This window comes from Cladophialophora yegresii (genome assembly GCF_000585515.1).
Source record: "Cladophialophora yegresii CBS 114405 chromosome Unknown aczIN-supercont1.6, whole genome shotgun sequence".
Lineage (NCBI taxonomy): Eukaryota > Fungi > Ascomycota > Eurotiomycetes > Chaetothyriales > Herpotrichiellaceae > Cladophialophora > Cladophialophora yegresii.
This window is the reverse complement of record NW_006913050.1, coordinates 146,855-159,205: the sequence shown is the minus strand read 5'-3', so window position 1 is coordinate 159,205 and position 12,351 is coordinate 146,855. Positions and strand designations below refer to the sequence as shown.

At 53.9% G+C, this 12,351-nt stretch overlaps 4 protein-coding genes across 4 annotated transcripts; 3 read left to right on the top strand and 1 right to left on the bottom strand.

The window, feature by feature from the left end:
• Positions 1–160: 160 nt before the first annotated feature.
• A1O7_08056 (uncharacterized protein) lies at positions 161–1,270 on the bottom strand (the record flags this gene model as incomplete). Its single annotated transcript, XM_007762051.1, has 2 exons — positions 161–1,156; positions 1,208–1,270. 2 exons carry the CDS (start codon positions 1,268–1,270, stop codon positions 161–163), a joined length of 1,059 nt encoding a protein of 352 aa, XP_007760241.1.
• Positions 1,271–3,771: 2,501 nt separating this feature from the next.
• Positions 3,772–6,641, top strand: A1O7_08055 (uncharacterized protein; the record flags this gene model as incomplete). The annotated part of the gene is made up of 2 exons (XM_007762050.1): positions 3,772–4,758; positions 4,806–6,641. The coding sequence occupies 2 exons, from the start codon at positions 3,772–3,774 to the stop codon at positions 6,639–6,641; spliced, it is 2,823 nt and encodes a 940-aa protein (XP_007760240.1).
• Positions 6,642–9,207: 2,566 nt separating this feature from the next.
• A1O7_08054 (uncharacterized protein) lies at positions 9,208–11,053 on the top strand (the record flags this gene model as incomplete). Its single annotated transcript, XM_007762049.1, has 3 exons — positions 9,208–9,359; positions 9,454–9,846; positions 9,904–11,053. The coding sequence occupies 3 exons, from the start codon at positions 9,208–9,210 to the stop codon at positions 11,051–11,053; spliced, it is 1,695 nt and encodes a 564-aa protein (XP_007760239.1).
• A 504-nt stretch (positions 11,054–11,557) lies between these two features.
• Positions 11,558–12,289, top strand: A1O7_08053 (uncharacterized protein; the record flags this gene model as incomplete). The annotated part of the gene is made up of 1 exon (XM_007762048.1): positions 11,558–12,289. One exon carries the CDS (start codon positions 11,558–11,560, stop codon positions 12,287–12,289), a length of 732 nt encoding a protein of 243 aa, XP_007760238.1.
• Positions 12,290–12,351: the final 62 nt, after the last annotated feature.

Genomic DNA, 12,351 nt, shown 5'->3' with positions numbered 1-12,351 from the left:
CACCTGCGTAATGATGATGCACGAATAGGACGAAAGCATGTGACATGAGTGAAGCCTCTGATTGCGATACCCACAAGGATGTCTACGTGCCACTCTCTTGGAGACCATCGAGGTCAAACCGCCAGTTTATAACCAGGTGTGCATAAGAACTCACAGAGTCTCAAACACCAGCGGCCACGGCGGCGGTTTTGACATTGGTGAAATCAGGTTCTCGCCCAAGCAGCCAACCCATACCCTCGACCTGCTCCTTGCGGAATTTCTCGCTTCCGTTGAGGAACGGGAAGAAACCCCAATGGCCATGCGGCAGACCAGGATAAACGTACATCTTGGTCTTGATACCGTATTCCTCCCGCAAGACACGCTCATAAATGAGGGCTTCGTCTCTCAGCGGGTCCATCCCATCGACCTGGAACAACGCGGGAGGAAGGTCCTTGTGGCCCTTTGGATGGTTGAACGCAGCATACCACACCCCGTCGTCCTCGTCGGGCTGGTATGCTCGCATGAACATGTCAATCGCGGCAACGGGAAGGACTGGAGCGTTCTTGTTCTGTTCGTATGAGAACATGTATTGCTGGTACTTAGCCGGTACTTTCTTCTCCGGCAGCACGGCTGGGATAGCAAGATATTGTCCGGTCAGAGGCGGCGACAGCTTCTCATCTCGAGCCACATGGGCCAGGACGGCGCTGATATTTCCGCCAGCTGAAGTGCCCCCAATGACAAACCCCTTCGAAGGGTCAGCACCCCAGGAGTTTGCGTTCTCTGCCACCCATTTCAGACAGTCCCACGCATCCTTGGGAGCGTAGGGAAATTTGAAATCTGGCGCCAGTCGGTACGAAGCGGATATGCAGACGGCTCCGAAGGCCTGGACAAAGTTACGGCACGTCTGCTCCTCGCCCTCGGGCGCACCGATGCAGAATCCGCCGCCATGGTATATCACAACCAAGGGGCTACCGCTGCTGGGTGGATTTGTCGGTTGATAGAGCTTCGCGCGTAGCTTGGTGCCATCCCGAGTGGGGTATTGCAGTTCGCTCTGCTTGACTCCCTCTGGCGGCTGACCCAGCGCCTTCATGGCTTCTTCGTTGCGCTTGTCTACCATGATCTTGAAGTCAGTGAGATCAGAGTAATCCGGTGGCGGCAGGTTGGCCTTCTCGAGGAACTGGACCATTGTCAGCGACAGATACAAACTCCCCGACGTTGATGGACTTACGGCTTTCAACTCAGGGTCGATCTGCCCGAGAGCGAGGATCGAATCTTTGTCTGTATACGACATGATGATAGTAAGGTACTCTGGTTTGGTGACGCTGTACGGAGTTAAGGCGCTCGAGAGGATGCTGGCAAAAGTCAGCTGGAGGGCAGAGTCTGCAATGTCTTCTTATAAGTCTTGAAGATTGTTCTGCACAGAAGGCCTGATGACTGTCTTTCTAGTGAGACAACAAATACCAAAGATGTAATGGACCGGCGTGAAAGCAACTTCTTCATCTGTACTGTGGTACGCCTTGCATGGTGGATGGGGCTCGACCTCAGGCTGACCTCGGCATTTGCTGCATATTTGCTTATTTGATTTCCTCCACGTAGAAGCTATTTGACTCAATACTCGACGCCCTCCATTGTTCGAGGCCGCACGATGCGGGGTGTACCACACTGCCGGTCGGAGTTAAGAGTCACGCCGCTTGTGTACACAGTATGGAAACAAGTGGAGGGTCCTCGGCACAGGGGGGAGCTTGTGTGGCCTCGGCCAGCCACGAACCGCCGTAGACTATGCCGTATCTTTCGAAATGAGTAAAGAGATGTCACCCCGTGCCCACCCAAAGAATGACGGGCGTCTCATATGAGGCAACCTCTTATAACGGCGACTGCGATGTGCTGACCATACCCGTCATCAACGACGAGGACGTCCGTAGTTGACAAGAGTTTCGTGAATTGGGCGAACATACTCGTCGTAGACAGTACGAGCTATCCGAGGCTGGACTGAGTAGCTATTGCTTGACTCTGCTGGATGCGGGAGTACAAGCATCCCATACCTCGTACTGGAGCCCCTGGTTTACTGAGTCAGGCACCATGAAACAATGTCCCGGTAATGTTCGAGTTCACGTGGGAGGATTCAAAGGCCAGCCGTTGCTGCTGCACGAACAGAGGACTCATGTATATTTGCTTTTGCCAGCTCGCTCATCGACCGCCCCAAACAGAGGCACTGTGGTATGATGTCTTTGCCTGCATCCAGAGTGCGGAACCAACAGCAACACGGGGGCGTTTGCCCCGAGTGCCTGACAGTCGTTGCATCGCGGCAAGCCACCAGATTTCTAGCCGCGAGCCACTAGCCCCAAGACAGCAAGGCCGGCCCCAACAGCCACTCTCGGGGAAGAAAACTGTGATAGCCCGGCTGCTGGGGGCTCCCAGTCCACTGGGCGCCAACTGCATTGCTGCCGGAGCCTTCTGAACCGGAAAAGGCATGAGTGGGTGGTCTGTGAGCACCGTTGGCACCGTTTCGGTAAGACTGGCGTGATTCCGCGACACGATCATGGCGGGCGCCATCCCGCGGCAACGGGTGAAGGATGCTCTTAGGGCGTTCGATTGTTTCCAGTTGTTCGAGCAGTGGGCTGGTGGGCAAGAGAACAGGAGCCCATCCGGAGAAGAGGGCGGGCGGGCAGGCATCCCAGCAACACTGTTGCCCAATCATCAAGGCCAGGGGTGAGGAAGCGATGGAGGAGAGGGAGCATGAGACAGAAGGAGCCTCCCACGACGATCACGGATGCAGAACACTACCGAGTACGAGTAAACGTTGAGGTGATAGAGAATACAGCTGTGACTGCACACCACGTCCAAGCCCACACCTGTTACTCCAGACAGACAGACAGACAGACAGACAGACAGTTTAGTTCGATCTAGCCTGCGTCGCTCACTCGCATTTGCACTTGCACCTGCATCTGCATCGTCTGCACTGCAGCAGCATCGCACGTCGGCGCTCCCCCACTGGCTGCCTTTGGTGCTGCGAAAGCTTTTTTGCCCGGCTTCGTCTCGATCGCATCAATTCACCACCTCTCCTCGTCAGCGGTACACAAGAGGACACCACTTGACTGTCTGTGTCTCTCGCGGTTGCTCGTACTGTTGATTTAAGTTTCCTCCTGCTGCTCCTCGACCCTCGTTCGCTCATTTCGCGCCTATCCCTTGCTCACATGCCAGCGATTGGCTCTCTTTGCACGACCACGACCAACCACAACACCGCATTGCTATATCCTCGACTGATTGAGAGATCGTCGAGCCAACAATAGCAGCGACATCTCTGGGCCGCGAGCCTCGTACCATCCCGCCTCCATCGCTCCCTTTGTCGCCGTCCTATCGGTGCTGCCAGTCCGTCTCTGTCGTGCAACTCGGACGAGAAGACTTGTCAGACGTATCATCGCTTTGTGGTATGCTCGATTGTCCAGTTTTGCCTCCTTGCTTGCCGGCTGTCCTGGTACTGACCCCTCTGTCTCAGACATCCCTCGTTATACGCCTACTTGCGCTGGTTCGCCTTCTGCTACGACAGCCCCTCAGGCTGGACTCACGGTCCCTACTCGAACTTCTCCACGCGCGCCTCCCCAGAATTCCTGAGCCGTACTCTCGTCCTGACTGTCTATCGTCGCCGGTTTCGCGCCACGAACCCTTGACGGCGCGCTAATCACTGCCTCCCAGCGATACATGCCGTAACCATCGTCTCGGCCCTTCAGCGCATCGAATTCACCCCAAGCGCGACGAAGTGGTTCAGCGATCATGTTGGCGTCGCCACCAACAATGAACGGCGACCATGGACCTATCTTGGACAAGGATAACATTATAAATGTAAGAGATGGAGAATCGCTTTATCAGATATGCATCAAACTGCGCCGGCGCTTGTCTGGCGTCCCTGGCTTCCGCCCTTACCTCGACGAGATGGAAGAGCGCGAGGCGGACGGCTTGACCGATCCCGTATCCTCCCTATGGCAGTGCTTCCGGAGTGGACTGCCATTGCTCACCATCTATAATGCTTCCGACCCCGAAGAAGGCGAGCTTGTGGTTGGCACGAGTCGCCCAGAGAGGGTGGGGAAGGAAGCTGCCTTCCTCTTCATCAAGTCTTGCATGCAGAAGATGAACATCCCAGCAGCGGACACCTTCACAGTCACCGACTTATACAGTGATAACACCACTGGTTTTGTCAAAGTGACGAAGCTCGTTAATCGTGTGCTCGATATGTTGCGACTCAGTGGCAAGTTACATCCATCCACGGATAGCGAAGACTCCCGGGATGGGATCGACGCTGCCTCCAACGCTCCGGAACAAGCGCCAAAGTCGATGACCCGCAGACAGTACATTTTGAGGGAACTCGTGGAGACGGAAAGGCAATATGTCCATCACTTGCAGAATTTGCAAGCTTTGAAGAAGGAATTGGAAGAAGTCGGCGCGCTGACGGGCGATGCCATTCACAATATTTTTCTGAACCTCAATAATCTACTGGATTTTGCGCAACGATTTTTGATCCGTATTGAACAACAAAATGAGATACCCGAGGAGCAGCAAAACTGGGGCCAACTGTTTGTCCACTACAAAGACCCGTTCAGGCAATATGAGCCCTTCATCGCCAACCAGAGGAGATGCGAAGCCGCTTGCCAGCAAGAATGGGACAAAATGGTTGCTCATGCCCGATCGACACTCACGCAGCAAATGCTCGCAAACCCTACCATTCTGAACGGATTTCTACTAAAGCCATTTCAGCGGCTGACGAAATATCCGTTATTGCTGAAGGTTAGTCTATCGCCATGGCCCGTATGAGTTGTAACTGACCTGCCTAGGATCTTCTCAATCAAACGCCAGACGAACAGCTAAAGTCCGACATCACAAACGCCATCGCAATCATTCAAGACGTGCTGATGCAGGCGGATGCTTCTATCGACAAAGAGACCAGGGACGACGCTCTCCAAGATCTGCAAGAGCGGATCGACGACTGGAAACAACTACAAATATCCTCGTTTGGGGAACTGCTTCTACTTGGAACATTCAATGTGATGAAGGACAGCGGTCTGCGGTCGGAGGAGAAGGAGTATCACATCTACCTTTTCAGCCGCATCTTGATCATGTGCAAGGATGTCAATGCCAACAAGCCCAAGAACAGATTGGCGAACAACAAGCCCTCGCTCAGTCTTCGGGGCAAGCCAAAGATGAACTTGAAGGGTCGAATCTACTTCACCAACGTCACCTCGGTCACGCCGCAAACGAGTCCCGGCAATTATTCTTTGCAGATATCATGGAAAGGTGAGCCTGCGGTGGAAACATTCATCATCAAGTTCAAAAACGACGACACCCTGCAGAAATGGCACAACATGATCGAGACCCAGCGTTCGTCCTGCATGCTGGAGGCCAAGTCGAGGGGCATATCTGAGACGCATCTCCTGTCATTACAGGGCGCCAATCTCGAGAACCCGTACCTTGCTCAAGACGAGGATGATGACTACAGCAGACTCTCTGGAACCACCTATGGCGGCACAGAAGTCAACGGCTTTTCGGAATTCAGCATGAGCAGAAACGCGTCAAGCACCAGTCTGCGGTCACGATCCGCCACCAACGGGAGTGGTGGTAGTGGTCCTCATATGTCGGCAGGGCGCATGCGGGTTCCGACCGCTGAGATAGGCGGCCTTTCGCTCAATACTCGAGGTCTGCCGCAGGCGTCTCCACAAGACTATCCCGCCGGCTCGTACTTCTCCCCTATCGATCGGGATACGCCACCAGGATCCTCCATGTCAGCCCGGTCAAGTTCGCAGTCTGCTTTTGCAGGCTACCAGCGTGGCACCACTCCGGTCAGTGGAAGCATGTATGCGCCCGAATCCTACCGGAACACGGCGCCTGCCGTGGCTCGAAACCCGAATGGGCAATCAAATGGTAATCCGTACTTGAGCGGTGGTCGAAGTCGAGGACCTTCGTCCGGGCCCAGTATAGGGCCTCCTCGCATGCGATCGGCAAGCAGTCCCGATGTGCATCCTATGATTCAACAGAGCCGTAAGTACACTTCATCTGAAAATGTACCAAATGTGCCCCCTATCCCAGCGCACATGGCAAAGCAGATGGCGCCTCCTAGCAGGAGCCAAAGCAATTCGCCGAATAATGGGCCGCCTTCGCGCGGCGGGACTCCTCACCAGCAGTACGGGCTACCCCAGACGGTGCGTCCTGGCATGCCAAATCATGGATATAGCTATGATCCGCCCTACGGTCCTGATGCTAGACGGCCCGGACACGCACCATCTCTCTCACAGAGCCGAGCCTTTTCGCCTCCAATTTCGTCACCGTCGAGTGACGGAGATTCGTACATCCCAAGTCAGCTCAAAGCGAAGGTCTGTTTCGAAGAGAACTACGTTTCGATGATAATAGCCAGCAATATCCAGTTTCGGTCCTTGGCAGACCGAATCGACGCAAAGCTGGCAAGGTTCACCAGCCATTCTATTGCATCGGGCTCGGTTCGGTTACGCTATCGGGACGAAGATGGCGACTTCATCCTGATCGATAGTGACGAGGCCGTACATGAAGCGCTGCTGGACTGGCGCGAGACACATGCTGTGAACTCGTCAAATCCACAAAACGCCGAACTGTTGCTCTTTGCGCATGCTGCTGCCAGCGACGGTGTCGGGAATGGTTGAAGGAAACCCCCAGAGCACTGGGATACCCACAGTGTAGGATTAGAAATTTCAGTATGCAGGCTGTTTCTCTGCAAGTCCAGCTGGTCGAAGACAGGCTCGGCGGAACCGAAGCAACGAGACAGAGCCGAGTCGAGTCGCGCCGTGTGCTATACAAGCACTACATACGCCTCGAAAGAGACATAGATATGCACGGCCGGCTCTTTATATCCTCATCAGGAGGCAAGACTACATTTGAGACGAGCTACGATGTGATGGGTTACGATGTTGGATATGGCTGAGAGGCAAACAAATGCAGAGAGCGTCACCATGACATGGACGTTACAGGAGCAGAAGCACGTGCTCAATTCGAGAGAAGGCACATCCGGGCCCAGAGAGCAGAGAGCAGAAAGTATCTCTCATACATCTGTTAGATGGATACCTTGTCAGAATCTGGCCACATATTTAGCAGCATCTCCTTTGTTGCGACGGGAATATAAATATGTTAGCTCAGAACCGCGAGGGCAGTTGTTTATGCTTCTTGTCAAAATTACGGGTGGCATCCGCCGCTGGGATGCTTTTGGCTGCTTCGCGACGCGTCCTGGACTGTTGATTGACCCTGTTTGAACTGCAATAGGACTTGGTTGGGGTTGCTCTCCTTGCTGTCTATCGAATGTACAAGCAGAAGCTGGAGGCAAGAAACACCCGCTTCGAGGTCACGTGGAGGCTGACCCTCGTCTGCTGATAGTCACGTGATAGGTCACGACGTACCCCGCTTGACCTGCTTTTCAAGTTTTTTTCTTGCCGGTCCATTTCCTTCCTGCATGAGGCACTCATGCATACGAAGTATCACTACCTTGTGGCATTCAGTGTCTGGTCCATACCTCTCTCTCGAAGCGGATCATCCACAAGGACTTTCGCTGACAGCAATACTCGCTCGGACGACCCGACTCCCATGGATGAAATTGGCTGACAAGTCAATATTTCCAACAATGTTGTGATTATTCCGTCCTTCAAATTCTATGGACTCGTTCGTGCGCATTGTTTGAAGTACGCTTCTATTTGGGCCGTTCCGCCTTACTCGACTCTTGGTAGCGTCAATGTCCAGAAGTCTGCATCATGACTGTGCATTTCCGTACAGAGTGGAAGGCCATACTCGCGACACACAGTGATCACGCTTTCCTTTTCTGCAATACACCATCTAATTACTTACTTCATCGTTGATCCCATTCTATTGCCCATGGAGCCTTCCATGGACAAGAATCCGCACCTTCTAACCCGATGAACTCAAGAATGTCCTACAAAGGACCTCCAGTACCGAGTTCACCAACCTGATCTCCTGCAGCCTCTAGACCTTGCTTTCCACTAGAGAATGCCCTTTTCATGACTCCCTTCTGCCACTCTGCACTGACTACGACGATAATGGAAGAGTGACCAGTACAACAGAGTGGCGAAACATGAATGATGCGGCCTATCTGTGACCGCCACGGCACACAGAAGTCAAACTTGGTTCGAGCGGCAGTTACGCGCTCGACAAGCGCCAGATTCCGCCAACAAGCGTATGCTGGAAAGTATCTCTTTTCAAGTGTTCAAGAACTTGTGAGACGCTTGGAAATGCTGCTCGGTTCTGTCAGTCCGTGGCGAGTCTGTTTCCACCATGTGAGCCATACACAAGCATCAGGAAGAACGGGAAATAGGCTTGAGAGTTAGCTCTAGGAACTCCACGCTGGCCAAGCCACGGACATCTTCGCCCTGCGGAATTCACACAACTGCTCTCGCCGGTGCTCCTTGAGACGAGTTCAAGACACCTCTTCCAATTGAAAATGGGACCATCGGAAGAACGAAATGCAGTCCCGATCATACGGGCAATCGACCACGGATCGAGACCGGTCTCCTTCCACGTGGAAGTACGCGAATGATGCCTACCAAGGCTGCGCGATCTGGACTCCTGGATGTCGACAAGATATCGAGCCACTACTCCGTTCAGAAAGTTCCAATGCACCCTACTTCTTTCTCGCGCGATCCCCGGGAGGGGCAAATACGTGAGAAAGATAAGCTGCGTGGCTTCGCGATAAAGCCACCAAGACCGCCTTGACCTTGCCGGTTGCAGTATCAAAGCCCGGGCTTGGCACAACTAGCGGAACCCCAAAATGTGACTGCATAGACGATCAGCACCTTTACGTCGGCTTTGCCAGTGTTGCTCTCTTTCCAAAGCACAAGCCTGTTAATCGGTTATGAGATTGACTAGGCTACCGTATGCCACAGTGCTGGATGACAGCATGGCAGGCACGTGGTGTTTTCTTTCCGGAACACCGAGAAGAGGTGATGATGGCCTTGGAGCGCTTAACCATTCCTGCCTATCTTATTTCCTGGCGAGTCGCCGTGGTCTGGGGACTAGACTCCGGATATCAAACATCCCGGTCAATCGTGGAGATGCCCGCAATTTCCACTCCTTGGATGTACACCAACTGTTCGGGATCCGATATGGACGACTTCCCATCTCTGGTCCTTATCTCTGCTCGGGTATATAAGTACCACGGCGATCCCACTTGGAACATATCCCCGTCGGCACATACACCTCCGTGGCAATATGGACGACGAAAAAGATAGCAAGCAGATCTGCGATGGAGAGGCGGTCATCGTCTCGGAAGAGCCGTTGCAAGAAGGCGAGGTGTATGGGAGACGCCTTTCCGCGACTGAATGGGCCAAGTATCGTCAGACTAAGAGAGGTCTCACGCCTCGGTGAGTGTGTCTGCAGAAGTGTGTCGACGGTGCCAGCGGCATTCAATGCCTCCGCCTTTACCGCGACACGTGTGCAGTGCTGATTGTACAATAGCCACGTCCAATTGATGGCCATTGGTGGTAGCATCGGAACGGCCCTTTTTGTGGGCATCGGTGGCAGTCTCAAGAACGCTGGCCCGCTCTCACTTCTTCTGGGCTACCTATTCTGGGGCCTTCTCTTTATCTGGCCTTCCTACATACTGGTGGCAGAGATGCTCGCCTGGCTGCCCGTACGAGGCACCATTTTCGAGCTTAGCGGCCGATACGTTGACCCGGCTTTGGGATTCGCCATGGGCTGGACCTACTTCTTTGCTGGGGCGATGCTTGTGTGCACCGAGTACTCTTCTGTCGCCACAGTCATGACTTATTGGAACACCGACGTGAATGCGGCTGTTTGGGTTACAATGGCTCTGGTGGTCTGCGTCTTCTTCAACCTTGTGGCTGTGAGGTAAGTCTGTGATGCAGATCACGCAAAATTCCTCACGTTCTAATCATGGCAATGCAGGTGGTACGGCGAGTCCGAATTCATCATGGCATCGACCAAAATTCTCCTTATCATCGGACTTATACTCCTTACATTCATCACCATGGTTGGCGGGAACCCGAAACATGATGCGTATGGATTTCGCTACTGGAAACACGGAATGGCCATGCACCCATATTACACCACCGGCACGACAGGACGCTTCCTCGGCTTCTTCGCCGTGGTCCGATACGCCGCGTTCACCATTTCCGGACCAGACTTGATCTCCCTCGCAGCGGGTGAGATCCAAAATCCGCGACGAACGATCCCCCGCGTTGCTCGTCTCGTCTTCTACCGGCTTGTCGGCTTCTATGTTGTGGGCGTGTTGTGTGTCGGGATCATTTGCTCGTCTCGAGATGCCCGACTGATCAGTGCAATCAGCGACGGGAAAGCTGGAGCAGCCGCTTCGCCCTGGGTCGTCGGGATCCAGAATCTGGGCATCACCGGCCTCCCCAGCTTCATCAACGCCCTCATCCTGCTGTCGGGCCTCTCCTGCGGTAATGCCTATCTGTACTCCACCAGCCGAACCCTGTATTCACTTGCTCGAGACGGTCAGGCACCCAAGTTCTTGATGAAGTGTACGAAATCTGGGATCCCAACCTATTGCGTTCTAGTGGTCACCGTCATCTCTCTGATCACATACCTTGTCGCCTCCAACTCGGCGGTGACGGTCTTCTTCTGGTTCATCTCGATTTGTACCATCACATTTATACTTACGTACGTGGGCATGCTGTGGACCTACATTGGTTGGTACCGTGCTCTCAAGGCTCAAGGAATCGACCGCAACAGTCTCCCTTACAAGGCGCCCCTTGCACCATACAGCGCGTGGCTAGCTATCGGTGTCGGCTGCGTTGTCATGCTGTTCATCGGATTCGACTGCTTTGTGCCGTGGAGCACGCAGGGCTTTGTCACCAGCTACTTTGGGCTCGCGTATGGCGTCTTCATGTTCGTTTTCTGGAAGGTGGTGAAGCGCACGAAATGGGTGAATCCCAAGACGTGTGACATCTGGAGCGGCAAGGCCGAGATTGACGAGGAATGTAAAGAATGGGAGGACGGTGGATTCGAGGAGGTGGAGAAGGCGAGATTGGCGCAGATGAACATAATCAGGAGGACGTGGGAGAGGATTTGGTAGAGGGCGTGTAGCAGCAATCTCTACCTTGCGTGGTTAGAGACTTGAAGACTTAGAAGACAGCTCGGTTTCCGACTGAGTATATGAACTGCCTTCCTGTCAGAGACACTCCGTACAGTACAAACTGAGGTATCAATCACAGGGCGGCATCAATCTCGTCCAAAAAGGGACTAGTCGTGATATTTCTTCTTGGCATTTCATTCCGGTCCGGCATCGGGGTTCGATGTTGCTGCCGCAATGCTTTGAATTTTGAGGAGCACTGGACAATACATCAGCCTACGGGTTGCGCTTTCTGTCGACGAGAAAGAAGAAAGTCATCGCGGAGCATTGAAACGTTGCTAGCCGGAAGACTGATTACTGGCGCGATAATTAGTACCCTCAGGCTTCAGAGACTGACGCTCTCAAGACAGTAGGGCCGACGTCTATCTCGGAGACTGCTTTGCGTTCGAAAAAGACCACCCGGCGTGTCTTCCACCAATAGCTCCCCTCTGGTTACATGAGCCTGAAATGGCGACGTTTCAAGCACCGCCTCCTGCGCCTACGCCGGCAGCACGTGGACCTCCAGACGCAGCAGCTATGAAGAACCGCATCCTCACGCACATGAATGCCGATCACCACCTCTCACTACGCCTCTACTTGCAACATTACTCTCACGTCCCTTCCTCGGGCACCATCTCGGCCCAGATGCTAGACATCACGACCGAACACATCATCGTGGAATCCAGCTACGGGCGCCACGTGATCCCCTTCGAGCCGCCAATGAACTCTCTTATGGAAGCTCGCGAACGGCTGGTCGACATGCACAACTTGTGCCTTAAGGAACTGGACGTGTCCAACGTGATGGTCAAGAACTACGTTCCGCCCGATCGTGTGTGGCAGTGGATGCTCAGCGGCTTGTGCGTGCTGATTCTCTCGACCTTTCCATTCCGCGACTCGTTGAGACCAGAGTCTGGATCCGTCATTGCAAAGATCTGGAGTCTCGGGGGGCGGGCGCCCTGGCTGGCTGGATTGAGTTACACACTCTCGCCGCTGGTTTTGACGATCATCGTCGTGCTACATTCTGGCGAGACGGTATGGTTCATCAACCGGCGCTTGAGTAGGCATTGGGTCGAAACGGGCACGGCTGTCTGGTGGTGCTGGGTCCTGGATTGTCTATTGGAAGGTGGTGGGTGTTTCACCCGTTTCGACCGAGTGGTGAAGAGGATGGAGGCGGAGAAGAAGGGAGGCGGGAAGCATTGATCGAGATCCCTGGGTGCCGGATCTCACCAACCTCGTGACACCCAGTTGCTTAATGTCCTCAG